Below are 27,790 nucleotides of genomic sequence, written 5' to 3'. Positions count from 1 at the left end.
CGGGTGGAAAACATTGGAAATGACATTGGAAAAGGCTGTAAGTTTAAAAACAGGAACTGAACCAAGATCTCTGGAGCCCTAAGCTGCTGCATAAGCTCAAGCCCACCCTTTCTTCAGAGTGTACATAACAAGACAGAGTCATCCCCTCCTCATTACTTCTGATGTTTTTATGGGAATATATTGCATTAAATTAAATGTGTTTGCAAAACAAATATTTCTGCAGAAGTGCACATTTATTCATTCGTAGGACCGTGACCGTTTCTCTGCTTGGTAAATAAAATTAGTTTTGATTCTTTTTAAATTAGAAGACAAATCAATCATTACCCTAATGGAAAGGCTCTTTCAATCTCATGAGTAAATGCTGCACACATTTACAAAATGTATTCTTCACTTCTTTATGGTAGATTAATAGAATCCCAGTCCTACTGCCCCACTCTGAGTCAAGAGAAGAATTGGAAAGAAATTCAGACTCTTTTGAATTTTTCCACATTCTGATGCCATTCTTGCAAGCAGTTAATCTTCAGTGCTTCACCAAAATGTGTTTCCTTTGAAACCAATGACAAGAGGATCAGTGACTTCATAAGCAGAGATCATGCTTCCCAGGATCCTTAAAGACTTTCTGCTCATCGCTTGTGGTCAGAACATCAAATGGGTCACTGAAGACTCCCAGGTGATTAGCAAGGTCCAGCCCTTCATCGTGCCCTGCAAATCTGCCATCACACTGAAATCAAGGCTGATTTGCTTCACTTTGGCTCAGCCCTGAAGTGAGTGAGCTCAGGGTCAGCCTGGATGTGCTGATGGACCCAGAAAAGATGCGAGCAATTTTGGAGGTTGTTTCAATTTCAATTGATTTCAATGCATTAATCATTAATTTTGTCCAGAGTGGCTCTACACCTATGAGGACAGTCTCTTTAGCATAACCCTAAAGAACACTGTAGATTATATTCAGTGCACTGTGACTCCATGCAATACATGCTGAACTGACTTGGAATCAGAGAAAAGAACAGGGAAATTTTGCTGGGTACACCAAGTGCTTATAGTTTGCAATAAAACTCTTCCTCCATGGTAAAAGATGATGCTTTTGTTAGCACTATATTAATGTTTATGAAGCATCTTGGCATGAAACGCTGTTGACTTTTCTTTCCAGCATGTTATAAAATCATCATGGAAAGAAAAACAGAGCATCCCTAATGCACCAGATTACTGTTACACTTCTATCACCTGATACTGCACTGTATTAATGTGATGGAGCAATAAAACTCTACATCTTCATTTATCACACCTCTTTAGCTCTCTCCCGTGATCAGAGAGGTTTGAAATGAATATTAGCTTTTCCCTAAGGGGTGAGTAAGAAGCTACCCAGAAATCTTTGATATTTCTACACTGCCAATTTTTGCTCAAGTGTTGGTCTTGTGAGTATTCTTCAGTTCTTCCCTGTTCTTACCTAATCTACTGAGGAGTTTTTAATTTTCCTTGGTTTTCAAGTTTGTTCCATCATGCACTTGTTGTTATAATGCTTAATCTCTAGGTGCATGATTCATTCCAGTAATATGTGTTTATTTTTAAAGTAGCACCCACATAAACCCTTGGTTTGAAAGATGTTTAAAAGAGGCATCCGATCCTCAGAGGAAATGCATTTGAGAGCCATGTCACAGAGTCACAGAATCACTGAATCGTAGGTGTTGGAAGGGACCTCTGGAGATCACTGAGTCCAAACCCCTGAAGTAGGTGCTCCACAGCAAGTTGCACAGGAATGCATCCAGGAGGGTTTTGAATATCTCCAAGGAGGGAAATTCCCTCTCCTCTCTGGGTGGTTTGTTTCAGGGCTCTGTCACTCTCACCATTTTTCCTCATGTTCGTGTGGAACTGACTCCAGTTTGTGCCCAGTGCCCCTTGTCCTGTCACTGGGTGACACCAAACAGAGCGTGGCCCCATCCTCCGGACCCTCACCATTTAGATAGTTGTAAGCATTGATGAGATCCCTCTCAACCTACTCTTCCCCAGACGCATAGCCCAGGGCTCTCAGCCTTTCCCATCAGGACGTGCTCCAGGCTCCCACCATCTCTGCAGCCCTCCGTGTGACTCTCTCCAGCAGTTCCTTGTCTGCCTGGGGCTGGGGAGGCCAGCACTGGATGCAGCACCCCAGGTCAGACAGAGGGAAGGAGCACCTCCCCCACCTGCTGGCCTCACTGTGCAATGCCCCCCAGCGTCCCATTGGCCTTCTTGGCCAGCAGAGCACACTGCTGGCTCATGGCCAGATGTTGATCAACTGTTGATGAACTGAAGCTTGTGATGGATGAAGGATGGCATGGATGTACCGTGCAAACTGCATTTCTACAGAGCAATACTGATGTTGTGCATGCACGGCAGCCTCCCTCTGTGAGAGCATCAATTATTACCGCTGCTTGCAAACTGATCTGTGAACTAAAATGGGTTTTCTAATTCTGTCACTGGAGAAGAACTTCTGGCTAATCAACTGGAGGCAGATGGAGTTGGCAAAGATGACATGAAGGCCTGAGCTAATTACTCCATGTGTCTCAAGAACTGATAAGAGAGTTGATTTATACCTTGAACAGCCTGATAATTCCAGAAATAATAAATTTTGCTTGACTTAATTAATCAATGTATGACTGGTTGTGCTGTAATTTTGAATTAAAGTTTCTGGTATAGTGCAGGTGCACAGAAGGTGGGCTATTGCAAGAAGCCCAAAAGCCCCTGTGGTGAGGCACAGCAGGCTCTGCATTTACCCCACAGCTGTCTCTCATGGCATCCAGTAAGTTCTTGTGCTTGGGGAATGCAAGTGTGACTGAGAATGACAGCACGGAGAAGGAAAATGCTGCATATGCAGCCAACAGCACTAGGTAGGAGTGAGAATCTAAGAATCAGCGAATCCTGTGAGTGTGTGCCTGGTGTGCTTAGTCCTTGCCCCAAATTCTGCAGTAATCTCAACACTGGGGTTCTCCATCTCTCCATTCTCACCCATCCTTCACTGTATTGCAGCCCTGAAGGGATCTGTGTCAGTTTCATGTTTGTTAAGAGTTTTTATGAATAACCTGCCTTATTTGTACACTGGCAGGCTGATATTTTCTGCTGGTGCTGTGGCCCAGCCACGTCCCCTAGAGATGATAAGGGCCGCCAAAGTTTGCAAGGAGTAGCTGAGATGCTCTCTCCTTTTGTCTCACTGCCCTGCATTCTATTACACACAAATAAATCTCCTTGCAGGACCGTTTGACCTGCATGGGTGACAGCAGTGGCATAAAGCAATTTCTGATGAGATTAAGTGCCTTTTGCCAACATTAAAACAAACCTGTAATTTGTTTTTGTCCTTTCACGGTAGAAGATCCCTCACTTAACCGTGCAAGTGTTTTGGGTCAGCTGTGAGGCAGGAGTCAGATCTGCATCCTGCTCCTTGCTCCCCATCCTGCTGTCTGGTGTCACATCAGTCACTTGGTCTCTGTTTATCTGTTGAGATCTCAAGCACCATAAGACACAGACTTTGGTGTCTGAGTAGGACTGAGGTTCCCATATTGCCCCCATCCAAATAAACTCTATTGCATCCACGATGAGGTAAGCCTCGGCTGTATCTTTTTGTTTGCATTGCCAGAAAATGCTTGAAGGATCTATGCAATTGAAAGTCAAAAAGGGGTTGAACTTGTTTTAATTTCTGAAAATACAGCTTGAATTCACATCCATACTTACATTCAGAACCAATAAATATACACAACAGCTTGCCAGCACTTCACGATCATTTTGACTTACATAATAATAAAGTGGTTACATTACATTTTATATGCAGTTTGGTTTAGAATGTGAAAGTATTATGAACATGTTGAATCCTTTCAACATTTTTCTCCTACTTTTTGTTTCATTATTATTCTTTCTTGCTATTTGAAAAACTCCCAAATACTTTGAGGTTTATATGGATTAATAACAGTAAAACAGTGCAAGGGGACTACACTCTAAAACAATGGATTTTACATAATTTCAAGATCAGTGCTGTGACCTTTTTTGTGTGGAAATTTGTTGAGGAATAGTGTACTTTCTTTTAAGAGATCCCCTTGAAGACTTTCAAAGGTATTTTCACAGGAATTATTTGAGCTGTTTTCTGTTTTGAGCTGACCCCAGCCACGAGCTCAGCTTAACGAAGTAGTTAGAACAGGTTTAGTATTGTTTTGGATTACTGAAGTAGGACAAAGCTGGCAGTGGCTACCAGTAGATCAGTTCTCTAGAGTACAGGAAGCAGTAACGTACATCTGACTGCCTTAGTTGAAACAGCACGAGAACTTCACACAGCTCAGTATAACCCAGAGCACTTTTAGCTGTGAAAGGGAAGGGAGTGAAAAGAAGACTCTTTACACTAATTTGAGCTGGTGGGCCTCCAGATTTTAGTTGTGATTTCGTCCTTCCCTTAGGTCTCAAGTTCTCCAGGTCTACAAGTTCTTGGCAGTCCCAGACCATGCCCTCACACCTTGCTAGTCTGCATGTGTCCATTGAATTCAATATTCCTCTGGGTTAACATTGATTCCTGCAAGCGACTGCTGTTCTCTTGCCTATGTTCAATGGGGTCACCATCCTCTATGCCATTGCCCTTTCGGAGGCAAAGGACTTTCTGAAAACTCTGCTTGAAGTTGTCAGAAAGAAATCCATACAGAATAGGGTTGGCACAGCTGTTTGCATAGGACAGGACCACCACGAAGAAATACACCCCCACCAGCACAGGGTCTTCTGGCAGGATAAATATCAAATTGACAATGTTCATCATGTAAAATGGGAGCCAGCAGAACACAAAGACAACCACAATGATCACCACCATCCTGGTCACTTTCCTCTCTGATCTCCTGCGCCTTGTAGACCCAACGCGAATCCCTGAAGATTTGACTTTAATCACAATCAGCAAGTAGCACAGACAGATCACCAACAAAGGACCAAAGAATCCAAGGACCGACGTGTAAATGATGAATGCTGCAGACCAGATGTTGACAGGCTCTGGCCAGTTCATGTTGCAGGTGTGAAAGTCTTCCTGCACATCTGAAAAGATGAAGACTGGAAGCACCACCAGGAATGAGAACGTCCAGACAGTCATACTGATGAGTTTGGCCACCCTGGGACGTCTCCACTTGGTTGATTTAATGGGATGAACTACTGCCAGGTAGCGGTCCATGCTCATCACAGTCAAACAGAAAATACTTGTGAATTGGTTAATACCATCTACGGTCATAACCAGCCTGCACAGAAAGGAGCCAAAAGGCCAGTAGGAGATGGCATTCTGGGTGGCCAGGAAGGGTAGGCCCAACATGAAGAGTACATCAGCAACAGCCAAATTCAAGATGTAAATGTTGGTGACAGTTTTCATCTTGGCATAGCGCAAAACCACGTAAATGACCAATGTGTTGCCACTGAGTCCAACTGCACATACAAGGATGTAAAAGATGGGAATCAGGACTTTGTGGATGTATTTGAATGGGAGCTGCTCTGAGAGTGTCCCATTCTCTGTTGTATTTGTCAGCAGCGAGGAGTTCAAATCACTGGAACTGGAGTCCATGTTAAATGCGTTGGAAAAGTATAAAGGATCCATAACTCTTATTCCCCAGTTTTTCTTTTCAGGCTAACAGAGATTAAACTTCATGGGCATCTCATTCCTAAAAAGAGGAAGATAAAAAAAAAAAAGATGGGAGGGAAGAGAAAGAGAAAGAAAAAGTGAATTCAAAGATTTACACATCATTTTTTTTCCTAGCTGTTGTCAGAATTCTGTTTGAATTACTCATTCAGCACATGTGATAAGAGCAAGACCAGGACAAAGGCATCTCATAATGAGAGCCCAAGCGATCATACAGTTGATGGTTTCTGTTTAATTTTAAGGAGCTGCATGCAGTAACACAGAAAGCATCCCACTGGGAAATGCAAGGGAGATGAGAGAGCGTGATGGCCATCACAATTTACAATCAGAGATAGCAGGTTTCCTGCAGTGAACTGGTACAAAAACACGCTAACCCAAAACCTACCTCCCCTCTTAGTTTTCTGTCTACAATCTGATATAGAAAACAACTTAGAAAGTAATTTTAGACGACACAGTGAGTATACGTAAGACTATCTGAAAGTACCACCCCGGCTCTAGCATCAAATGCTTTAAAGTCCAGCTTGGTGCTCTCCTGCTGTTGCTTTGGCCGAGGTGCCTGGAGAGGCTGAGGAGCCAACAGCCCCATCTCACTCCTGCGCAGCTTGGGGGGCTTTCACAACCCTGAGCCAAAGATAGCTCCTGGCTTTGTGCGTCTGAAGCCATGCTGCAATGTTTCACAGGTCTCCCTGTTTGCATAGAAACAGTCTCAGTTGATACATTCAAATGCCACTTGCTGCCTGGCAGAGCCAATTGAAAGCCTCCAGAGCGCAGGGCAGCTGTGTAGGTGAGGAGACAAAACTCTCCATAACAACTGACAAAACCCTATAAAAAAAAAGAATCAGTGAATGCCCAAGTGGAAGGCACCACCTCTGGGACCTCTTTTCCACCAGGTCAGCTCATCCACACACAGATGAGAATTCTCTCCAAAGGAAAGGAACAAACTGTTTCTTTTCTATCTCTCAAGATTTTGCTCCCATTAATGTTTCTGAATCCCTCTCCTCTCGCCCAGAAATGTGCTTTTTAATCTCAGAAGCTCATTTCTTCTACATGAGATCCAGAATGTGGCAGGCAGCCTCTGAAAGCATGGAGAGCTGAGCTGATTTGATGAAGGCATATGCTTTTTGTCAGACAGTCTGAAAAGGCTTGAAATCTTCTCCAGCTTTGATTCTGCGGCATGCTTGATTCACAAGGATATTTATTAGTTCTTTGTCTGAGCATGGTCTAAGTAGATGTTTATAAACCTTCCTGCTGTAAAAGGGTCAAAGCTTCTTGCTATAAAAGAGAAACATAAAAGATACAAGAGTGGTATAAAATGCAGAACACAGCCCAAATTCTCTCCCAAGTTTGGGCAGTGTACAGTGGCTAAGGTGCTCAAGGAGGATGCACCCAGCAACTTCTGCTCCCATTTGCCTGATGGTTGAGTATCCATAATAATAAAGGAGCTTGAATCTGGCTCCAAGATTAAGCCAGAAACACCCAGCCCACATTGTGCCCATGCTTTCAAGAAAAAGCAATATTCAGCATCATGTAAACTTGCAAAAGTCTTGTTTCTAAGAGGAATGCAAACACCTCCATGAGCTGGTTACTGTGCTTTCTCTTTGGGTGAGAAAAACTGCAGTGGGTGAGAGGAGAAGTCCCTCCAGCTACCAGTAGTGATCATAAATACGCTGTTCTGATTTGGAAACGTGCAGATGGGGAGTAGGTGTCTCACATGCAACTCTGTGGCTAGGAGGAGATGTACCAGAGAAATCAGAAATCCAGGGCGGCAGGGACAGTAAAGCTGAGAGCTGCCAAAGTGCAAACAAATGCTGGCTTGGAGATGGAGATGAGAAATGGGGAGGGAATCTATGGGTTCTGAATAAGCTGCCATGGTATCTGGGGGGGGGGGGGGGGGTCTCGATGCTGTCTGGGACCTTAAAGACTTCCTAATTCCAAAAGGATCAGGAAGGGAAGGTCAGGAAGTACAGCAGTGTGCAGCTCCCATCCCAGCACTTTTAAAAATGAGGGTGGATGTGCTTCTTCTAACATTGCTTCCTCTTCCCCACACTGTGTATCACTGAAATAGTTGACTATAGAAATTGCACAGCATCTTCTTCAAGCCTGATGCACCTTCCACCACATTTAGCATTCAAGTTTTAAGGGAGGCAGCAATGAAGAGGAGTTTCTTTTTGTGGATGCCCTCAAATTCCTACTCACTCTGAAGACAACCTACTGTACAACATCCCTGCTTGTGAAGAGCCTCAGGCTCTTCCGACTGCTGGTAGCCCTGATCACAAAAAAGATTTTCTGGAAGGACCTTTGTACATCTTCAGCCCTTCCAGCCTCCTTCAGCAGCAGCTGTGATCGTCTCCCTATTTCTTTGGTATTTGGGGGATCTGCTCTTCATTTATTGTGAACATTAAGCCAGTTATACCATGATGCCATACATCTTAGCTGCTGATATCCTGGAATACAGTAGAGCACAACAACAACAGAGGTGAATTTCTCCCTGCCTGATTGCTTTCCCCTCAATAGCGCAATTTTGTCTCAACTGATATTGCCACTACAGCAGTTAATGACCATGAACCTCAACACAGGATGACTAAATATAATTAAGAGATGCTGAATGATATCCTGTTTTGGTATTCTTTATTAATGGATTAATAAAAAACACCTCAAGGGGACATTTTCTCACCCAGATTTTTTTCCCTTTAGTGTTTGATCTCCTAGAGGTACTACTGGAAGACTTCATAGAATCACCAAATGGATTCATAAATAGACTTCATAAATGACATGCTTTTTGCTTAAAATATACAAACCAAAGAGGAGAACAGAGCTAAGAACATAGATCCAGAGTAAATGCTGCTATAATGGAACAACTTCTACAGAGCAGTACCCTGAAAGTAGCCAGGTATCCACCTGAACAAGTCTGACTGCCTGTGTCCATATCCAGGAAAAGTGAGAGAGAAGAAATAGCAGAGATGCTATGGTACAGACCATACTATCTGGAATAAAAAGTATTTGCCTTTGTGAAAACCTCTCTGTTTAAACAAATATGCTTTTGCCAGGCACAAGAGAATGTCTCCATCTGATAGCATGCATCAGCCTATTAGTGACTGAAGTATCATCAGAACATGAGGAAGAACAAACCTGAATGTCCAAGCGGATCAAGGTTGGAATTCCTCCTGGCTGTGGTTTCAATAGCAAAGCAAAATAATGCTATGAGACACATTGCATCTAAGACAGAGCTGGGTACATTCAGGATCAAGAAGGAATTACACAAAGAAATCTAATTTGGTGAGTCAAGATTTGATCTTGCTGCCTATTTACCACTGGAATCATAACTCTCTCTTATTCGGCATCAAACATAATTGCTGTGAAGATAATTACAACAACAGAAAGGCAGGCGACTGCTTTCAGATTCAGAATAACAGCAATAGACAAAAGCAGATCTGAGTTACTATTTAAAAGCAGATGGTCTTGGTAGTAACAAGAAGAAACAACTGGGTAAGTATCTAAGAAGTATCTATTCAAGAAGTACCTGACAGTCATGTCTTCCCCCATCCCATAGACTTGGCTGCATCACGTTAATGGAGCTACTTGGTGTAACAGAGAGGAAAAAGCCTCTACTGCTCCTTAGCACTCTGCCCTTTTGGGCGATGAATGTTCATCATCTGCTTTCTTGAATGCAGCCCATGCAGCCCCAGGCTCCACACTTGCAGTGGTGGAGCAGGCAGAGGCCGGGCAGTGAGCTGTAGATGCACAGACGGGGGGGAGGCAGAGGTGGGAGCAGCTCTGAAATCGCCCTGCTACCCTGGGAGAGAGTTGGGAAGGGATACAGCACCGTGCCAAGACCTGCTTCAACTTCTTGCAGCTATGATAACTGTAGCTAATCTGCACAAAGCCAGCATCTCTGAAACAGCTTACCAATCTCATCATCTCATACACAATACTATTGGGTTTCCCTATCTCCCCCCACTGGATTCCACTGTGTTCAATTCAGACAGGAACACCTTCCTTGTTAGTTCTACCGTTTGGTATTTCTCAAGTGTTTATTTCACTCCAAAACAAAACAAAACAAAAAACCCCCACCAAAATCCAAACCTGGAATGATTGATTTTTCTCTATAGAAGATACATCAAAACAACTTTCTTGCACTAAATTGGTTTTCTGTTTTGACTAGCTGTATAGGTATTAAGCAGAGATAAACTGAAGTCAAAATTGAATAATGCCTTGCCACTTCTAGCACTATCAGTTTCTCTAGGAACTATATTTTCAAGTCAGCACCACTTTACTGCTCTCCTCAGCCCAGCATTTCCTACAGTGCTCTGTGGTTAGCCTACCTGATAACTTGATCCTATTTTCAGTTTGCAGATGGCCCATAAAGCAATTTTGCTTTTGCTAAATACTTTTTCTTCCCCAAAAAACAAATTTCAAGCTCTGTTATACTCAGAGATTACTCACTTTTGGCTGAGGGGGTCCTGTCACAGGAACAGCTGTGAAGTCACATGCTGCTGATGTGGCTTCTGGATCAGTTATTTAAGCAGTTGGAGCCAGAGGAAGGTGCACAGCCTGACACCTTCATGTTCACACTTGGGCAGGTGTGTTTGGGGCTGAACTCCCACTGCTGCTCAAATCCCAGGGCAATACTTTTCTTCCCTGCAATCTATTGAAACTGAGCTGATTTCAGAATCAAAGGCAGTTCAGTTAAGGAGCAATTAACCACAGCCTTTACCTGCTCCCAGGCTGAGAGAGAGTTGGAAAGAGCAGAGATGCCTTCAGCATAGGGACTGCCTCTGGGAGGAGAGCCCTGGGAGCACCTGTCCTTCCAGCAGTCCTGTGCCCCCTCCTGAGTTTGTCGTTTCTGCTTCTATGCTCCCCATGCCAGCAGTGCCAGTGCCAGCCACCAAGCCCCGGCCACAAAGTCCCCCAGGAGCTGAAGTTTCCAACACGGGCACTAACATGCTGATCCCAGCAACCTAAGTAATGGTATGACCCGCAGGCATCCTCACTGCCTGGTATCATTAGAAACCTCTGGTTTATCTTTACAAGTGTGCAAGGTCAAAACACCTGAGCAGGGGTGTTCTTTCCCTGCTTTTCAGTGCAAAGGTCTGGGCAGAGTAAGAACAAGCTGTGCCTGTGACTGCGGATGCTGGAAGCTGCTATCAGACACTGAGGCACTGGGACACAGCGTTGCTCCCAACTCTGACTGATGATGGCTCCCAGGACTCCACTCTGACCTTGACTGTCAGCCTCTCAGTGACATCCCAGCGCACTCCTGACCCCCCCTGCTATTCTCTCTTTTATCATTAAGGAGAATCACACATTCGCAATAGCTCCCCACAGCTTTCTGTGCCCCATCCCGTTATGTGCCTGGCTGAGAGCACTCAAGGCTATGCAGCTTTTTGGGTCACAGTGGGGTTCAAGCAGCGCCAGGTAGTGTATCAGGCTGTCTCTGAGCATCCCGACCGCTGGTGCCTTTCAAGCAGCCGCTTTAGAGCACCGCTAAGGATTGTCTGCTTCAAACACTGCATCTCTCCATCCCTCCAACCGGGATGGGGCCGCTCCGCTCTCCAGCAGCAAAAGCCCCGTGCGGAGGGCAGACTCGGGATCGCTGCTTGCTTCCGAAGGAGCTGCAAATCAGACCGAGCGCTCCGGTTCTTCCTTCATCCCAGAGAGCCCAAAAGCGAGGTGCGCTATGCGAAGCCCCCTCCTGTCCTGTCCCCATCCCTTCTTGACTTTCCCATTCCTTTCGGCGCCCCCAGCCGCTCTCCCTGCCCCCATTCTCCCCCGATAACGATTACCTGCAGCTGCAGGGAGTGCTGTCCGCCGGGTCCGGAGCCGCTCCGCTCCCCCGGCGCTGCCGCGCTGCTCCGGTTGCAGCCGCCCGGGCCGCTCCCCGCGCCGGGAGCGCACCCCGAGCTCCGCCGCTTCTCACCCCCCCCCTCCCCCTCCCCCGGCGGCGGGCGGGGACGGCGGCCGCTCCCCCGGGGAGGAGAGACGGGGCTCCGGGCCGGGGCTGGAAGGAGAGAGGGAACGGAGTGGCGGCAGGGGAGGGTGCTACAGCCCGGGAGGAGGCAGCCTGAGGCCGCCCCCGCTGCAGAAAGTTGGGCTGGAGGTAGGGAGCCGTCGGGATGCTCCGCGCTCTCCGCGCTTTCCCCGCATACCCGTACTTCCTCCCCGAGCTCCTTTACCTGGCTGCGCCTCCCCCGCTGCTCCATCCTTCGGCCCCTGAGAGCCTGCAGCCCCCCGGCACGGGTGAGGGCTCTGCGCTTTGCGGGGGGAGCTGGGAGGGGCTGGCAGCACCCACGCCGTGCCGACAGAGAAAGGGCACCAAAGGAGAGCTGCATTTCCTCCCCCGGTTTAATTCTCTCCCAGTTCCGAGAAGTGCTTTTAAAGACTCCCGCAGGCTCATTTGGAGCGAGCCCCCTCCCTGAGCGCAGGGCACTTGCAGCTGCTCCCCCGAGCGCACAGCACCTGACCGTGCTCGCTCCTTGTGGGGCAATGAGACGGGACCGTCGTGTTCGTCACCTTTGTTTTATACGCCTGTCCCTGAGCACGGAGCGTGGGGCAGGCTGAGCGATAGGATCGCGGCCAGCACCCTGCAAGAGCTTCAGTCCTACGTGGGGGGGGGGGGGGGGGGGTTGGAATCTCATATCGCCAGCTAGCAGAAAGATGCAGGGCTCGGTATGCAGGCTGTCAGGCTAAACTTGGTGCTTGCTTTACTCCCTCCCAAACTCCCACTGACTTCACTGGGGTTCCGCTGAGATATTTTGCTCTTTGAATGCAACAAGTGAATTTGAGCTGTATTCCACCCTCTCCCTACACTGTTACACATGTGAACACCCATAGTGGTGCCATCCAGAGCTCAGCCTGTCCCCTTGCACACGTTATGGGGTCAGAGCAACAGCTGTGCTCCCTGCAAACCCGGGGCTCCCAGCCCTGCCAACAGCTCCTGCTGTCATCAGCATGCACGGGATGTCGTGCTTCGTAATAATGTATATGATCTTAATCCACTGCTGAGGCTTTTCAATTAGAGATCTGTGATTGAGTCAGATGTGTGAATGCAAAAAAGAGAGGAGAAAGCTGCTTTTGGCATGTCACTTTCTAATTCAATCTGCTGATGTATTTATGGTCATGTATTGCTAAATTGAACTAAGACTCCAGTCTGCTCTTGCCATGACAATGGGGAGAATCATCTGATAAAAATAGACTTGGGATGATAAACAGAAGAGGAGAGGAGATTTTGATTACCTTCTTTGAAAATGTGCCAAGCAAAATGCGATACAATAGCCCCACTGTGAATATCAGCTTGAATCAAAATAGGGCTAATTTAATGAATTTCCCTCATATATTTTATTAGCATTTTATTAGCATTTGTGACACAAAAAAAAAAGTTGCCGAGAAAACATGAAAGTCACCAACTGTCCCTGATGAAAACAGCTGCCTTTGCACCTTGCCAGCAGTATTCCTAGCAGGATCTGCGCTGTGACAGAGAAAGTTTCCAAAAGCTCTCATGGCTTATGGAATTCTTTACCCACTTGAGACAATAGCAACACTGTATTTCTGGACCAAAGAAGGCAGCACAAGGGCTATCTGTGCACACTACCTGTTGCCATGCTTTTAGTGGCTGACGGCCCAGATCAGAGACCAAAGTTCAGCGATGCCAGACCTATAAACATGGGGAGAAAAATAGCTCCTGGCACAAAAATGTGGGTGCACACAGGACTGGGCTGCCCTAGCTGAAACTCAAATCATATTATTATTTTTTTTTCCTCGTCTTTCTGCAAAAATACCTCCCAGATAGCCATGATTTGGATACAAGCCTATTTATTTAGCTGTTCCTTGTCGCATACCAAAGTTCAGTGTCATAACGCGATCCCTCAACACTTCTTTTCCAACTGTGATCTTGAGTGATGATGAAACTGCTGACAAATGGTTGTACTACATTTTAAAACGGTGTCTTCTTGTAACACGAAGGAGGTGACAGCTCCAGAGGAGCTGCAGGGACAGGTTGCACAGGAAGCTCCTCCTGTACCTTTGGAACCAGCTTGTCAAAATTCAGCTGAAGCAGAAAAGATGAGTTGTGATCAATATGTTTAGAAGGAAGAACTGCTGGAGCTCTCGTGTCAGCAGCCGCTCCTGTTGAACCTGGCAGTGAGGAACAGAGACTGATTGCTGCCGAGGGGGAAATTATCTGTGCATAAGACACCCCAGCATTAGACTTGGGTCCAGAACTGAATTAGATGGAAGTGCTGAAACAGAAGACTTGGGGCTGGATTGCCTCTGGTTATAAGAACCACGGCAGTGCAATAGTAATATCTTCCAAATTCAGAGAACAGAGGAAGTGAGAAGGAACAGAATGTGTTTTACTCCCAGTTCATTTCTGGAGCCATTGCACTAAAAACTGATTGTATGTTAAGGATCTGCCCCATGGTGAGGAGAAAAGTATGTTCTTGGCTAAGTGACCCATCCTAACTCATCCATTCCTCACCCCCACAAGACTCCCCAGAGCATGGGACAGCAGGGCTGCAGTGGGGCAATCTGCAACACCAGGAGTTGTGGGGAATGAAGCTGTGGCTCCTGAGACTCAATTTGCCTCAGCCTGGAGGCTAAGATATATTTTCCTCTGAGGATTCTAAGATTTTTAAATATGTATATATTTATTTTCTTAATATTGTCAGTTTTGAGGAAAAGGACATGCATGAGGATTGGAAGGAGGCCATCAAGCCTATGGGGTGAGAATGGCTGCTCTTTGAGTTTTCAAACCCAGCTGAGATTTGGGCTATAATTTAGTCCTGAGCTATTCATGTTACCATAGAAATAGATGGATCCATTTTGTGCCATTTGCTGTTCAAAGCTTCAGAATACACAGTCTGCAGAAGCCCATCCATCACCTCTCCAACCTGAGGCCACAGCCATGGGGTTGAGTTTTCAATCTCTTCTTCTCCCAGAAACTCTACTTGCAGCAGAGATTTGTCTTTCTTTCTTTTGGTGATTGGTTTGCGTTCAGCTTAAACACTTTAAAGCTCACAGAAAATGCTCAGCTTCTGACTGGAAGACAGTTACTCCATTCAATTACAATCATGGTTTGGCTGGCTGAAGCCAAATGTTTTCACTTTGCCTGCAGAATATGCTGTGAAAAGCCAAGCAGTGGGAATCACAGGGAGGTTGAGGTGTTTTCTCTCCTCTTTGTTGTTCTCCTTATGAGGAAGAAAAATCAATGGCTTTCAAATCAGCGCATTAAAAATCTCTCAAATGGGCTGTAATTACAGGCCCATCTGTTGCTGAATTGTTGAATTGCCTGTGGCAGAGATGCATAAAGATCTGCCTGGTTGGTCACTGCTGAGCAGCCCAGGATATCCCCCACAGTGGCAGTGCACCCATGGATGGCTCTGACTTTTGCAAGTGCTCTTGCAGGAGAAAACATGGGCCAAGGGGTTGACCTTGCTCTTCCTCAAGTGTTTTTTTAACCAATAATTGCAGTTGATGAACTGTCCCTGTTTCTGGCCTGACTGGCTGTTATGTGAATCACTTTTTGCCCAGTTCATTGATGATGAACTTCATTGGCGACCTTGGTTGAAGAGACCATGGTGTTATGTATTGGTGTCATGCACTGTAATTCCCCACCACTCCTGTCCCTCCCCCTTCTCCTGTCCTTTATGCAGCCCTCTCCAATGGCACAAGAGGTACTGGCAGACAGGAAGAGTTCTGGAGCTCTGATTTTCTAATCTTCTGTGATTAGGGGGTTTTTAGAGATGAAAAATCAATTTAAATAACGTTGTCTTCATCTCTCTTCTCTGTAGTCTTTAACTGGCATCCTAGAAGAGCCTCTCAGACAACTGAAGAGAATTTCAACACCATATTGAAATGAAGAGGAAAATGGCAAGATTTTTCAGCTGCAAAGCAAATCTTTTCCAAAGAATCACTGGGTTCCATCAAATGAATGACACAGGAAAAATATTAGAGGTGACCAGTGTTTGAAAGCAGAATATGTATAAAAAGATGTTTGTACGTGCAATTTTTTTCCTGTTTTAAACCAGTGTACTTCTCTGTATTGAGTTCGGCACTGTTTTCAGAGATTCACTCTGAAAGACTATAATAAGACATGAGTAGATGCATTTTCATTTAATTAACAGACCTTGTTTTCAGAGAGATGAGGTCTACGCAGTATATTTTCTTCAGAATGTGACTTTCTTTCATTGACCTTGTGCATGCATCTGTTAGGAGAAATGGAAGTTTGTATTTCTGAAAACCAGGTGATTTACAGCTCTGTAACGCAGGTGAAGAAATTTCTCTGCATTCTGGTGATTCTCTGAGTTATGCACTTGATCCTTAGGCAACATTTCTGTAAAAGGTTCTATTACTTGGCATTACGTGGCCCTCCTAAAGAAGTGACAGAACCACACAAAACACTCCAGGAGCCCAGATCTCTCAGAACCAGACTGATTTACCCTGAATCTTGCTTATGTTCTAACAGTGCAATGAAGAGAACCTCATTATTAATTATTAGGAAGTATTTAACCCTTTACAGGTATCCTCTAAGGAAAGTTCACTACATTTCTTCACAGTTACCCTGCATAAATATCCTCCTCCTCTAATCAAGTCAGTGCTACTGAGGTGCTCAGAACTGAAATGGAGATTGCACTTGTTCTGTCATTTTCAGAAATTTGCTTTGTTGTGTGAGAAGTGGAGCTGATGAAGTTCAATAGGTCTCTTGTTCTCTCCGTGGTTTGCACTGCTGTGATTGTGAATGGGGAGCAAAGTGATGAGGTAACTTAATGATTCATTGTTCATTTTGTAGTTATTAATGGGATCAACATCCGGCATCTCGAGGCTCCAAACTTGTTTGGTTTTCTGCCAGATTCCTCATTATGCACAGGTAAACACAGGCAAATCATTTAATAGAACAGTCTTTATTAAATAAGGAGAGAAGCGCTGTTAAATCGAGAGCTCCTGAGCCCTAATGACGAATATTTGCAAGGCTGGAGAGTTGTTGCAGGATTGAAAGCGGTAATGGCAACAATGTGGTAAAATCAGGCAGTTGGTAAAGTATGCTTTAGGTTTAGATCCAGAACATGCTGTTCTCCAAGGAGCAGGGTGGGAAGAAGATCCTTTGGCTTCCAAGTGTTCTCCAATGAAAACTCACAGACTCTAGAAGCAACCAGATTCTCTAGCGTGTGATATAACCACAACCGTAAGATTTCTGATGACCAAAAATGTTTTCTCTTAATGGTAGAGCCAGAAAAACATGCAAGGTTTGGACTTTTGTTCCTGTTTCAGTGCAGACCAGGAAGGTTTTCCCATACTCCCAACAACTGTCATAGACATATTCATACCTCAACCAGCCATCACGCAGGCTCTCATTTGGGGAATTCCTCATGGGGGAACAAGACTGTAAGTCTCAAGCCTATAATAAAATCTGTAGTATAATACAATTCAGGCTGGTTTTTTTCTACATGCATCCATAGTCTCTGTTAGCACTTTTGCCATCTTCTAATGGAAATGACATGGAGCGTTCGGTCCCGTTAAGAAATTAAGTCTGCAGACAAATTCACTTCCATTTATTGCTTTGCTTCTAATGAGAAGCAGACACACACACACAAAAAGAAATATTAAAAACACTCCCGATGCGCATGTGCCAATTTGTGGAACATAATAGCCTCATTATTAAATTCAACAGTCAAATTTGCTTCAGTGCTGAACTGAGCCTGTCTCATTAGCAGACTCTCTATTGCTAGTAAGTGTTTAGTTAATGGGCAGAATACATCTCCTTGGATTCCTCCTGGCACTTTGCATGCCTTGCTGTACGAAGAACAAACATTACACTGTTGTGTCTTTTTTTTTTTTTTTAATTAACTATAATGTCTTGTGCTTAAAATATTTTAATTCCCCCTTTAAAAATGCCCTATCAATACTTATTCAATTCCTCTCCTCAGGGAGGCTCGTGCCCGTTTTGCTGGCACAGTTTGTTCTGCAAAGCGTGGAGTGTGAGTTGATAACAATGCTGGAAAAGCAGCGCTGATAGCTTTCCTCACACGCAGAACAAAGGCCAGATGTTTGCTGAAAAACACGCGATGACAGCGACCAACAGGTTTCACTTCAGTGTTTGGAGTTTGTAGGACACCACGGGTTTTGAGACCAGCATTTAGAACAGATCTATTTTCTTTTTATTTACTTCTTCTCCACTCAAAATGTTTGCTTCTTGTTAAATTGCAAAGTGATATCGATTTCTGTTGAGGTTTTGTTTTGATGCTTGCAGTGAAACCTCATTCCCGCAGCTCTGGTTTCGCCTCTTTATTTTCTGCTTCGGGGAATTGCAAATGCTCTCATCTGAGAAACTTGGAGATAAAACTTGGTAAAGAGGAACGCATTTGTTAATTCAATGCCACATTTCAAACTGTGACTGAGGTTGGTCAACTTTCGATGGCATTTCTGGGGAGGAACAACTCACCTCCCAAACTTCAAACACACATGAACGCGTTACCTGTGATTTCCACTGTTACTAATGCACAAGAAAGAAAGGGCTTAACTCTGGTGTTCAGAATATTTCTGATTAGGTTGCAGCAAACTCAGAATATTTCTTTCCTCCCATGCTGATAACCAGCATTGGCAGATGGATTCAAGTGTTTGGAAAACCAGTTGAGGGAAACTGAAAAACAAACTCAGTCATGGAAAACAGAACCTGCACACACCGAAAGGTTTGATAGGCAGAGGACTGATCTTTAAGCAACTGATTATAATTTCCACTGAAATGTAGCAGATGGAGAAGTGCAATACATTTATTTTGCCAGGTTTGTGCCCGGTGTGAAGCATCCACCTCGTCAGTTTTAGTAATCACTCCACTGAGTAACCAAGATTTGAAGTGATTACTAAAAACTGTTCAGTTAGTGAACTTCAGTGAGATCTCTGCTCTCTTTAGAAGAAAACGCGTGCGGCTACATCATTTATCCTGCACCAAAATGGAAACCAGCCAGAGCTTGTCACTGGGACTCATGGGTCCAGCTGGTAGACACGAGCAAAACAGGGCACATGCAATCAGGAAGTGTTAGCTAGAGCTGAGATTTGATCATGATGGGTTGATTGGATACTGTTTGCTGTGAACACACTGTCCTCCTTTCATTTTATGACAGTCTGCAGGCAGTTCTCAGCCTGCCTTACCTTGTAGTACAAGGCTTTGATTTCTGTGGATTGGAAATGCTGTATACATGCCAAATATTATGATTAGTACAATCATTTGCACTGAAGAGAGCCTTAATGAAAACATGAAGAGCCATGACCTTAAAGCAAATTATTTGGGCTGTAGTAATACAGATGTACACGCGGAGAGCTCTCAGCCTTCACCTCTGCCTGAATGCAAATATAACACTTATTATTTCCCTGACAGTGGATGAACTAGCTGCTGTAAGACTGCAACACATCCTGGCTCTTGCTTGGGTAATTATATGTAATTTTTAATTTGTGTTTGTTTGCTGTGGAGTCTCAGGAACATGCTTGAAGCTTCAACCACGTGTAATTCCTGCTACCTTATACCATACTTGTTTAGAAGTCCCCCAGAAATGAGCCCTCCAGCTCAGAGGCCAGGGTGAAAGGAATGCAGAGCAGGATGAAAGCTGCTCTTTGCATAGAAACCTGCAGTTTTTACCCTCAAAATCTCTTTCATTTGCAGGTATAATGCTCTGTAACATAACAGATATTTCACACTGCGATACAATGGGCAGCACTGCCCTAGGGCTCAAGGTACAGCCTTAAACAAGAATTAAATTGACTTTGCGGCAGATGTGAGCATCTAGAGGAGGACGTATCTTTCCTATGACCTCCTTTAAAGTTTATTAGTTTTATTTTGCTCTTTCTCTTCTTCAGCTTTATACTAGTAAAACTTCCCCCGGCTGCTATGCTTGAGAAGTAAAGTAGCTTTTCCCTTTAATAGAAAAGAATTGCTCTTGGCCAGTAGGACTTCTTGTCAGAGAGGTTTAATTTGTGGCTGTAACATCCTCTATTAGACCATGGAGGTTCATAACTTACATAAGAAGTTTGTCTTCTTCTCTATGTTCCCTTCTTATTATAGCATTCCACTGAAGGCTCCTTAGTTGGTAATTTTACCACTGTTTATCTTGGTGTAGTTCTTAACAGATTTTTTTCTTCCCTTCTCAGAACAAATGTCAGAAACAAGATGACAGATTTCCCAGCGAGATTCACATGCAGTCAAGGCAACAATTTCTTGTAAAATAGTGTTTTCTTTAAATTCTCTGTTTGCAACCTTCAACAGGGTATTTCATCAAGTGACGGTGGACTTACGACAGTAATTTTACTTGCCTATTTTAGACAACATTCCCACTCTGCTCTGATAACGCCTGCTCCTTCTCAGGAACATGCAATCACGATAAGCTTACTGAGTGCTGCAACTTTTACCAACAACTGCTTTCCATCACTGTTTGGAAGCCAAGATATGAACAAGTCAGGATATTATTTCTGTATCTAGACTTTGCATGTAGCCTCTTCTTACACTTCTTTATTTTCTGAAGCTGAGGACACAACGTAGAAGTCTTTGTGGCTCTCAGCATGTCAGGATCCAAATATCTCAGTGCTGTTTACACGTCTGGCCAAATATTCTTCTCTTTGACAGATGGGGAAATTACAAAGCATGGGGTAAATTAATTTCTCTCTCGAAAGACACACAAGAATTTTGTGACTTAATACTGCTTTCACATTCCCCTTGGTTAGAAATTAGAGAGAAGAAACCCTAATAGAGCATTTTGCATATGCAGATGAAATGCTATGTAAAACTGCATTGAGAATTCTGGAATTATTCTAACTACAAAGATTTTATAAATACAGGCAATGTATTCCTATTGTATTTCCTGTAAAGACAGAAAAGATGATGATTTTTTTGTTGCTTGTTTCTGTTTTTCTCTCTGGTGTCTTTGTAGGTACATTTCAAGACAACACCACCTCACTATCAATCATTTTTTCCTAAGATTTTCAAATGCAAAAAGAAAGAGCTCTGAAATATTTTTAATGTTTTTAGCGCTCTCAAATTCAAGAATCAATACTCTCACAGCTTCCATTTGTTTTACCTGCTCCTTCTCTCTCTTTGGCTCTCAGGTATCATACTTCCAATCCGGGAATCTTTTCTCTCCACGACTGGAATGAGGTTGCATCTGAAAGCAACTGGTATCCGTGTTCCACCCAGAGTCCTCTGCATGCCACTGCATCAGGGAAGCGAGTGGAGCTCTTGACACTTATTGACTTTCTTCTTGTTGTTCCATATCAGATCTATCTTCCTCCTTCCTTCATTTCAATTATAGCCTGCATCAAAAGTCTCTCTGCACTGCAGCCACTAAGCTAGCAAACCAACCTATTCTAATGCTAACTCAATTTTCTTAATGTCAGGTTGCAGATAATCACACTGAAGTTCATACTGAGATTCCAGCTTGCTGGATGACTGAAAGTGAAAATCAGCTGATGGAAACAGGGCTGCATTCACTTTCTCCACCTTCAGCCTGGACAGATGTTTGACAGCCACAATTATTACCTGTATCACTTTTCTTCCTGGCTTTTATTTGGTATATTGACGAGCTGGATCGGATTTGGAGGGGGGCAGGGAGACAAAGTGGAGCCACAAGAAGAAATCCATTTGATCACCTGAGTCACCATCCTCCACTGTTCCCAAAGCCCTATCAGCCCAGCTCTGAGTCTATAGCAAGGCAGAAGGAAAGTTCACACCAAAGGATTCAGAACCAGGGAGAGTCAGATTTTTCAGAGTACAAAAGGCCATCATCATTATCCAGATTACAGTGACACAAAGCAAGGAGACACCCCAAACAACTGTCTCAACTTAAAACTGCCTACTGCTGGAGAACCCACCTCCCCTTTGGCAGCTCAGTGGACAAGGATCACCACAGTATGAACCTGTGCCTTGTTCTTGTCCTGAACTTTAGCTTCCATAGTGCTAACACACATCTGGGTTTGGTATTTGCAAAGCTTTGTACTGGGATGAATAAAATATTCGAGATCCACAAGCTATCTCTGTGCCACAAAAGAACAGACTGTGATATTCTATGGATATTTCGGTTATAACAGCTAATATTTAATTCATCCAGTGTAGTCAGTGGTATAAGAATATCCCATTGGTTATTTTTATAAGCACTTTGTCCATTCTAAATTTAAAAATCCTGTGTTCAATATTTTCCAATACTTCCATCCCATTACCCCCTAGTGATATCCGGTTACATTATTTCATCCCAGTTCTCTCTCATTTGGGTCATTTTTTGCATCATTCATTTGCTATAAAAAGCCTTTACCCCCAGATGTGCTAGATTTCTGTGGCACTTGCATGGAATCCATCTTTCTCTGGGAAGCTGACCTCAAAGATTAATAACATAGGCTTCAAGAGTGAGATAGGTATGAGTAAATCCGAAGCATACATCAACTTTATGAATTTTGTAGACCATTAGATTCCTTTCTATCAAGCTTAGTCAAGCTGTGCTTTATTTATCTCTGTTTATCTTTCCTTCTAAATGAATTTCTTGAGACTCCAAGCCTCAATGCTTGTGTTATGCATGTGAAAATGTACTCTTATTTCAAAAAGAGAGCCCAGCAAAAGCACCCTCTTATGAACATGGAAAGCCCTTAAGTCTGCTTTCTCAAACACTGCCATAAACATCTGTAGGATTTATCAAACTCTAATAAAGAATGCTGCCTCAATTTTGTGGCCAGCAGCCAGTTCTCAATACCTTAGATGTGAAATTAGATTACAGTGAAACTAATGCATCGCAGCATGCCTTATTAGGTGATTTATAGCCTTGGCTTGAGGGTCTCAACACGGGTATGTCTGTAAGGGGCACTTAGCATAGAGGTTTGTACTGAAGAGATTTTAGTCAAAGCCCATTAAATCTGGGACGGATGTTCTTAGTCAAAAGCACAGTGGGGTCTGCACAAGTGGAGAGACAAGAAGGGGTGAACACCGGGCTGTAGCTCCCTCATGCTGTAACTCCTGCCTTCTGGTAATCCAACTCAATGTTTTCTGTATATTCTCACAGAGACATAGCAGGAAAATAAACTCAGCATCAAATATTTCACTCTTGCTTGGGACAGGACTTCTGGCTGCAAAGATTTTACCCAGGTTTGTACAGCCTTGGTTAACTGTAGGAAGCTATGTTTGAATGCAAAGATTTTTAATATCAGTACTACTCTGCCACTGTATAAATGGAAAAGTCTGCCCTGCACCATTGCTCACCTGCTTTTAGAGCTCTGCTGCATTCAGGGTGCAGAGGTGCTTTGTACCTACTGTTGAGGGGGCAGTTGCAAAAGATAAATGAAGTCATCGCCTGCATCACATCTCTATACATGTTAGTTGTTTGCATCTAGATAGGAACACAAGTCCTGTGAGACTGGAAGGGAGCATCACATTTATTCTCCTGCTTTCAGAGTCAATTATTCCAGAAAGGTTCCAAGAAGATATACAACAGTTTAGAAACTGTTGCCTGAAAATGAATAGTGAATTTAAGTTCCATGGTAAAGGCCAGAAGCTACAATATTAGTGCAATAATATAAATGAGAATCCTGAGGACAGCACACACATTCATACGCATCGTCCTAAGATCCAATTACATTTCTACCACTGCATTTCCAAGTCCACACAAATTTGCTCATCTACACCTCTCTGTGATCTTCCTAATGAATACAGTTACTCAGATGACAGTACAGTGCCAACAGAAGAATTACACTGTCGGAATGCTATAGCTCAGAAGGAATGGGAACATTGCTGGCATAGAGAGGTGGCTGGTTATGCAACACCCATGTGCCTCTGCTCTGTTAATAAAATATCACACCGGGTAGCACTGTGATATAATCAGTCACAGTATAATTACTCTGTATCTACATGCAAAAGCATCAAAAGGGTAAGGGAATGATATCCAATATGTGGCACCTCTCACTGCTCCTTTCATCTGTCTTGCTGATAGTGTTGAAAAGGAAGATGAAACACATCTCATGTTCCTCTATTCAGCCACTACATCTGTCATAATAAAATATGTTTTTAGAGGGATCGAGGCTTCAAACCCACAACTGAGTCTGTTACTTGCATGCAGACCAAACCCAGCAGATAAAACTTTCTATCCTACGTAAACTGGAGATAATACGGACAGACTCAATGGTACTGAGGGGAACTGATTGGTCAGGAAACATGGGCAGAGCCCTGAGCAGTTCTGCTCTGCAGGAGATCTGCATGCCAGAAAGTTTTCTGCTCCCCATGCCAACCATGTCAGCTGGTCTGATGAAAAATCTCACTTCTCCCTGCACAGTTTGCCTTGATTCGGCAGAATGAGGAATGATATAAAAAGAAGGACAAACTCTCCAGGTGACTAAAGGTTGCACCTGTCATTGTTAATGCCAATCCAGGAGGCAATTTGGACTTGTTATGAACTAGATATGCCAACTTCAAACAGAAAAAGGGACAAAATGAGGACAGTCAACCCCCAGTGCACCAGACCTCTGGTGGTGGCCAACAGCACAGCTCCCATTCTGGGAATGCTACGCTGCCAGCCAGTTTCTCTTCCATCAGTTATGCAGGTTGAAAAAATAAACTCCAAAATGAAGATATTCCAAACTTTTCTGCTTGTGCGCAACATCATCTGCTAGGTTATCTATCAGCCTCAGGAATATAACTGTTATGAGGCAGCAACAGAAGAGCTTCTAGGGGAGAGTGAGCAATGATTCTCCTAGGAAATATTTGACTTCTTATCTGCTTTTCTTACCTCAGCTGTAATGCAGATGTTAACTGTTCAGGCAGGACGCAGCCCTGAGGAAGCCCTGATTGATACCTGACATACTGAACATTCATCTTGTTTTAATATGAGTGATCAATTCCGCATGGACTAACCGGTCCATGGCAAGTTTCAGCTGTGCTCATGAGGAAACTTCCTTGTCACAGGGCCATCCTGAAACCTATGGCAAGAGGAAGACATTAATATAGGTGATGGAAGGTGTGAGCTTGTCAGGAAACCTCTGCCTGAAAATATCTCCATGGTGGGGTGCGTTAGCATCGGAACTGGAAAAAACCCAGGATGCCCATTCCCAGCAAAAAGCCCCATGGTGTCGTACAGAATCTCTGTGGCCTGCAGTGAACATCTGCTGTGGAGCACTGCATATTTGATAGACATTGTGTAACACAGAATGGGTTAGAAATGAATATGCATTTATATAACAAAGACCTTTATTTTTGAGTTCAATAAAACTTGAGAAAAGTTTCAACTTATGCTCTCAAATGCAATCTATTCCCTCTGGTGCAAGACTTATGGTAGCATTCTCTTCACTTGTTTTCAGAAAAGGATTTCTTGGGCTCTAACCTTGAATCACAGGTAAATCAGACTGCTGAGTGTCAGTTGAGCTGCTTGTGTGCACTTTGTTCAATTTGAAATCAACTTTGTTTAGTTCTCTCTGGCAAAAAGACAAACTAAGTTATATTCTCTCACAGAATACCTAGATTTTGATAGCATTTAACTGAGGAGCTTTCCATTAGAAAAGAAAGTTGTGAGTGAGCAGTGCTCTGCTGTTATGGAAAAGCAAACTCCATCTCAGTATAAAAGCATTTATAATGTCTACATATAAAAATGTGAAGAGAAGATACAGCAGGTAAAATCGAAGAACCTTATCTGAAATAGTACATAAAGTTTGAGTATTGCTTTTCAAGGGAGATTTGAACCAATTGATGAGAATCCAAGAGACAGATGGGAATTCCAAAAATGAGAGCAACAAAGAATACCTAGAATTAGAATAAAAATAAGTGACAGAGGGAAGACATAAGTGCAATCTTCAAATTGTATGCAAGGTGGCTGGGCAAGAGTAGTCTTTGGGAAGAAAGAGAAATAATCAGTCTTGCCCACAACAAACTCATTTCCTAAATCCTCAGTCACTTTCACATCAGGAGACACTGAAGAGCCTCAAGGGGAGACCACCAGGCCCCCATGCCCTCTAACAGCTCTTCAACCATTTGTGTTCCACTGCACTTCATCCTCACCTTCCCAGATCTAAACCACCACAGCTGCAGAATTGAGTTTCACACCTTCCAGATTGAGAGCAAGAATGATAGACTTACCCTGATCCCCCCTCAGTATGCATTTTTGCCAACATTATTAAGAAACTTGGACTAATTTTAACAAAGTGGTTACATGCAGATCTTGGATATCTTTTACAGAAATCTTATCATATAATTGCACCTGGCTGACACAGGTTGAATTATGCTGGTTAATGCAAAGATCTCTTCTACAAGTCCATTCCCTTTTTTAAGATCATTTTTCAAAGTGCAAGATGACCAGCTAAGTACAGGCAGTCCTATAGCCGTGCTCTATAAAAGAACAAATAATTTCTTTTTCTTCATTCTACATGTTTTAAGACCATCTGAGCTCCTTGCATAAGGACACTACTTTGTTCAGTGAGTCATATGAAGGCTTAGGAAAGTTTTATTTCAAAGAAAGCAATGAAAACTGCACGTATTCCACCTGATTCTTCTTGTACACTCGCATCAAACTGCTCAGGATGTTTCTTGGTAAGAGCTAGAGATGCCAAGAAAGCCTGTGATTGAGTGATGTTGCTTGAGTGCATGGCAGCTGACTCAAGAACCATATGTCTCATTCTGCTGCCACAATGGAAGCAAGGATGAGACATACTCCATCAAATTCAGACATTAACACAGATTTTTTTTCTCTTAAGATATGCAGAAGTTCTTAAACTCAGACCAAATTCATTCAAACAAGGGGGAATTTTTAAGTTTATGAGCTGAACATAGCAAGGTCAGCAAGTTTCTATAGGCTGAAATGCACTTCTGCACTTACTTAGGAAAAATGTTGCAATGCTTATTCTGTTTTTAAGTTTCTCTCATTCTCATCAATATCCAAAAAATGTTGATAAAATTAAAAAAAAAAAAAAGCATTGAAGCATTATTTATAGTATATGGGTATAGATTTGGTTGAAGGATTCCATCCTTATTTCCCCCATTCTTCTCTAAAGCAGACTCCAGTAGCAGTGAATGAGTACATCCCAGAAATTCACTGCTTAGAAGAAAGGGATAAGCAGTCGCAGTCCTATTAGTGATTTCAGAATATTCACAGTATTCCTTATAGTACTCGAGTCCTCCTAAAGAAGCCAATGACCTTTTTGCTCCTGTTTTTATGTTTTCCAGCAGATCAGTCTTTCCCAAGTACGTCTGAAATGCAACTTATCATTTTGAGAAAAGTCACACAGGAGCTCACAGGGGGTAGTAAGAAAGAGGCCAATGTACTCTGATAGTCCTATAATTCAAAAATCCTAGCACTCTGGGTTCTTATGCCCTTGGATACATACACACAGCTCCTTTTCTTTCTTGCATAAATGAGTGTCTGAGTGATACTGATAAGAGCCAGGGTATTGTTTTCATTGCAAGGCAGAAACATTCAACAGATATATTGTAAGTGGCTCTGCAAATTTAAGATATCCACAGCAAGCAGCATTTGCTACTGCTGGGGATAAAAGCAAGAGTACAGAAGTCATTTGCAGTCCTGCTCTGTATAAGAGAAATCATTCTACAGAACCTTTTTACTCTCAAATGTTAATAGTTTACATTTAGCATTGCCCAAAAAGGAGCTTTCTTCTGAATTTGGCATGGGAATCCACAAATTGGTGTTACCAAGAAAACCTTTCCCCTGTAGCAGCTGCTGAAAGATGAAGATACTCTTGACATTGATAACCATGGGAATTAAGGGCAATAAGTGATAACTGAAGCCACCTGGTTTAAAACAGATGGCGATTTGGCCAATTAAAGACCATGAGCTTATTGGAAGGGGAAGTTATGGTCATGTCTAAATGATCCTGACTGAGCTGAGCTGACTTGCAATCTTCAACCTTTGACAGTCTTCTCTTGCTCCTAGCTTGCACTGATGCTCCAGATCACTTCTTGTAGGATAGAGCCCTTCTGTCCACTCATCCTCAGTGATGCTCAGAGAACAGGGTGCATAAACATCTCTGCAAGTCCTTTTTAAAGTAAAAGTGAAGGAGTTCATTAACCTGAATGTGTTAAGAGGGAATGAAATCTTGTTTCTTCTGAAAAATGTAGGAGGGGGTGAAGCTGTGTTGTCTGTTGTTCACCACACATCTCATCTACCTTTTTGTAGGTACTTGGGTCCAAGACCTGTCATTCTTCCTTATGTTCTTATCTAG

The 27,790-nt window shown here is 43.4% G+C and overlaps 1 protein-coding gene across 3 annotated transcripts; it reads right to left on the bottom strand.

Annotated features, from left to right (window-relative positions):
* Positions 1 to 3,573: 3,573 nt before the first annotated feature.
* Positions 3,574 to 12,100, bottom strand: SSTR5 (somatostatin receptor 5). Of its 3 annotated transcripts, none has more exons than XM_048962246.1 (2): positions 11,791 to 12,100; positions 3,574 to 5,639 (listed from the first exon to the last, which is right to left on the bottom strand). In XM_048962246.1, the coding sequence occupies exon 2, from the start codon at positions 5,573 to 5,575 to the stop codon at positions 4,463 to 4,465; it is 1,113 nt and encodes a 370-aa protein (XP_048818203.1). In that variant the 5' UTR covers positions 5,576 to 5,639; positions 11,791 to 12,100; the 3' UTR covers positions 3,574 to 4,462. The 3 variants fall into 3 exon arrangements, with proteins under 3 accessions (XP_048818203.1, XP_048818204.1, XP_048818202.1); XM_048962247.1 differs by lacking the exon at positions 11,791 to 12,100 and adding an exon at positions 10,061 to 10,178; XM_048962245.1 differs by lacking the exon at positions 11,791 to 12,100 and adding an exon at positions 11,401 to 11,531 and having other exon boundaries at positions 3,575 to 5,639.
* Positions 12,101 to 27,790: the final 15,690 nt, after the last annotated feature.

The sequence above is a fragment of the Lagopus muta genome, chromosome 15, assembly GCF_023343835.1.
Source record: "Lagopus muta isolate bLagMut1 chromosome 15, bLagMut1 primary, whole genome shotgun sequence".
In the NCBI taxonomy this organism is placed as follows: domain Eukaryota; kingdom Metazoa; phylum Chordata; class Aves; order Galliformes; family Phasianidae; genus Lagopus; species Lagopus muta.
This window is presented reverse-complemented; position numbering and strand designations above follow the sequence as displayed.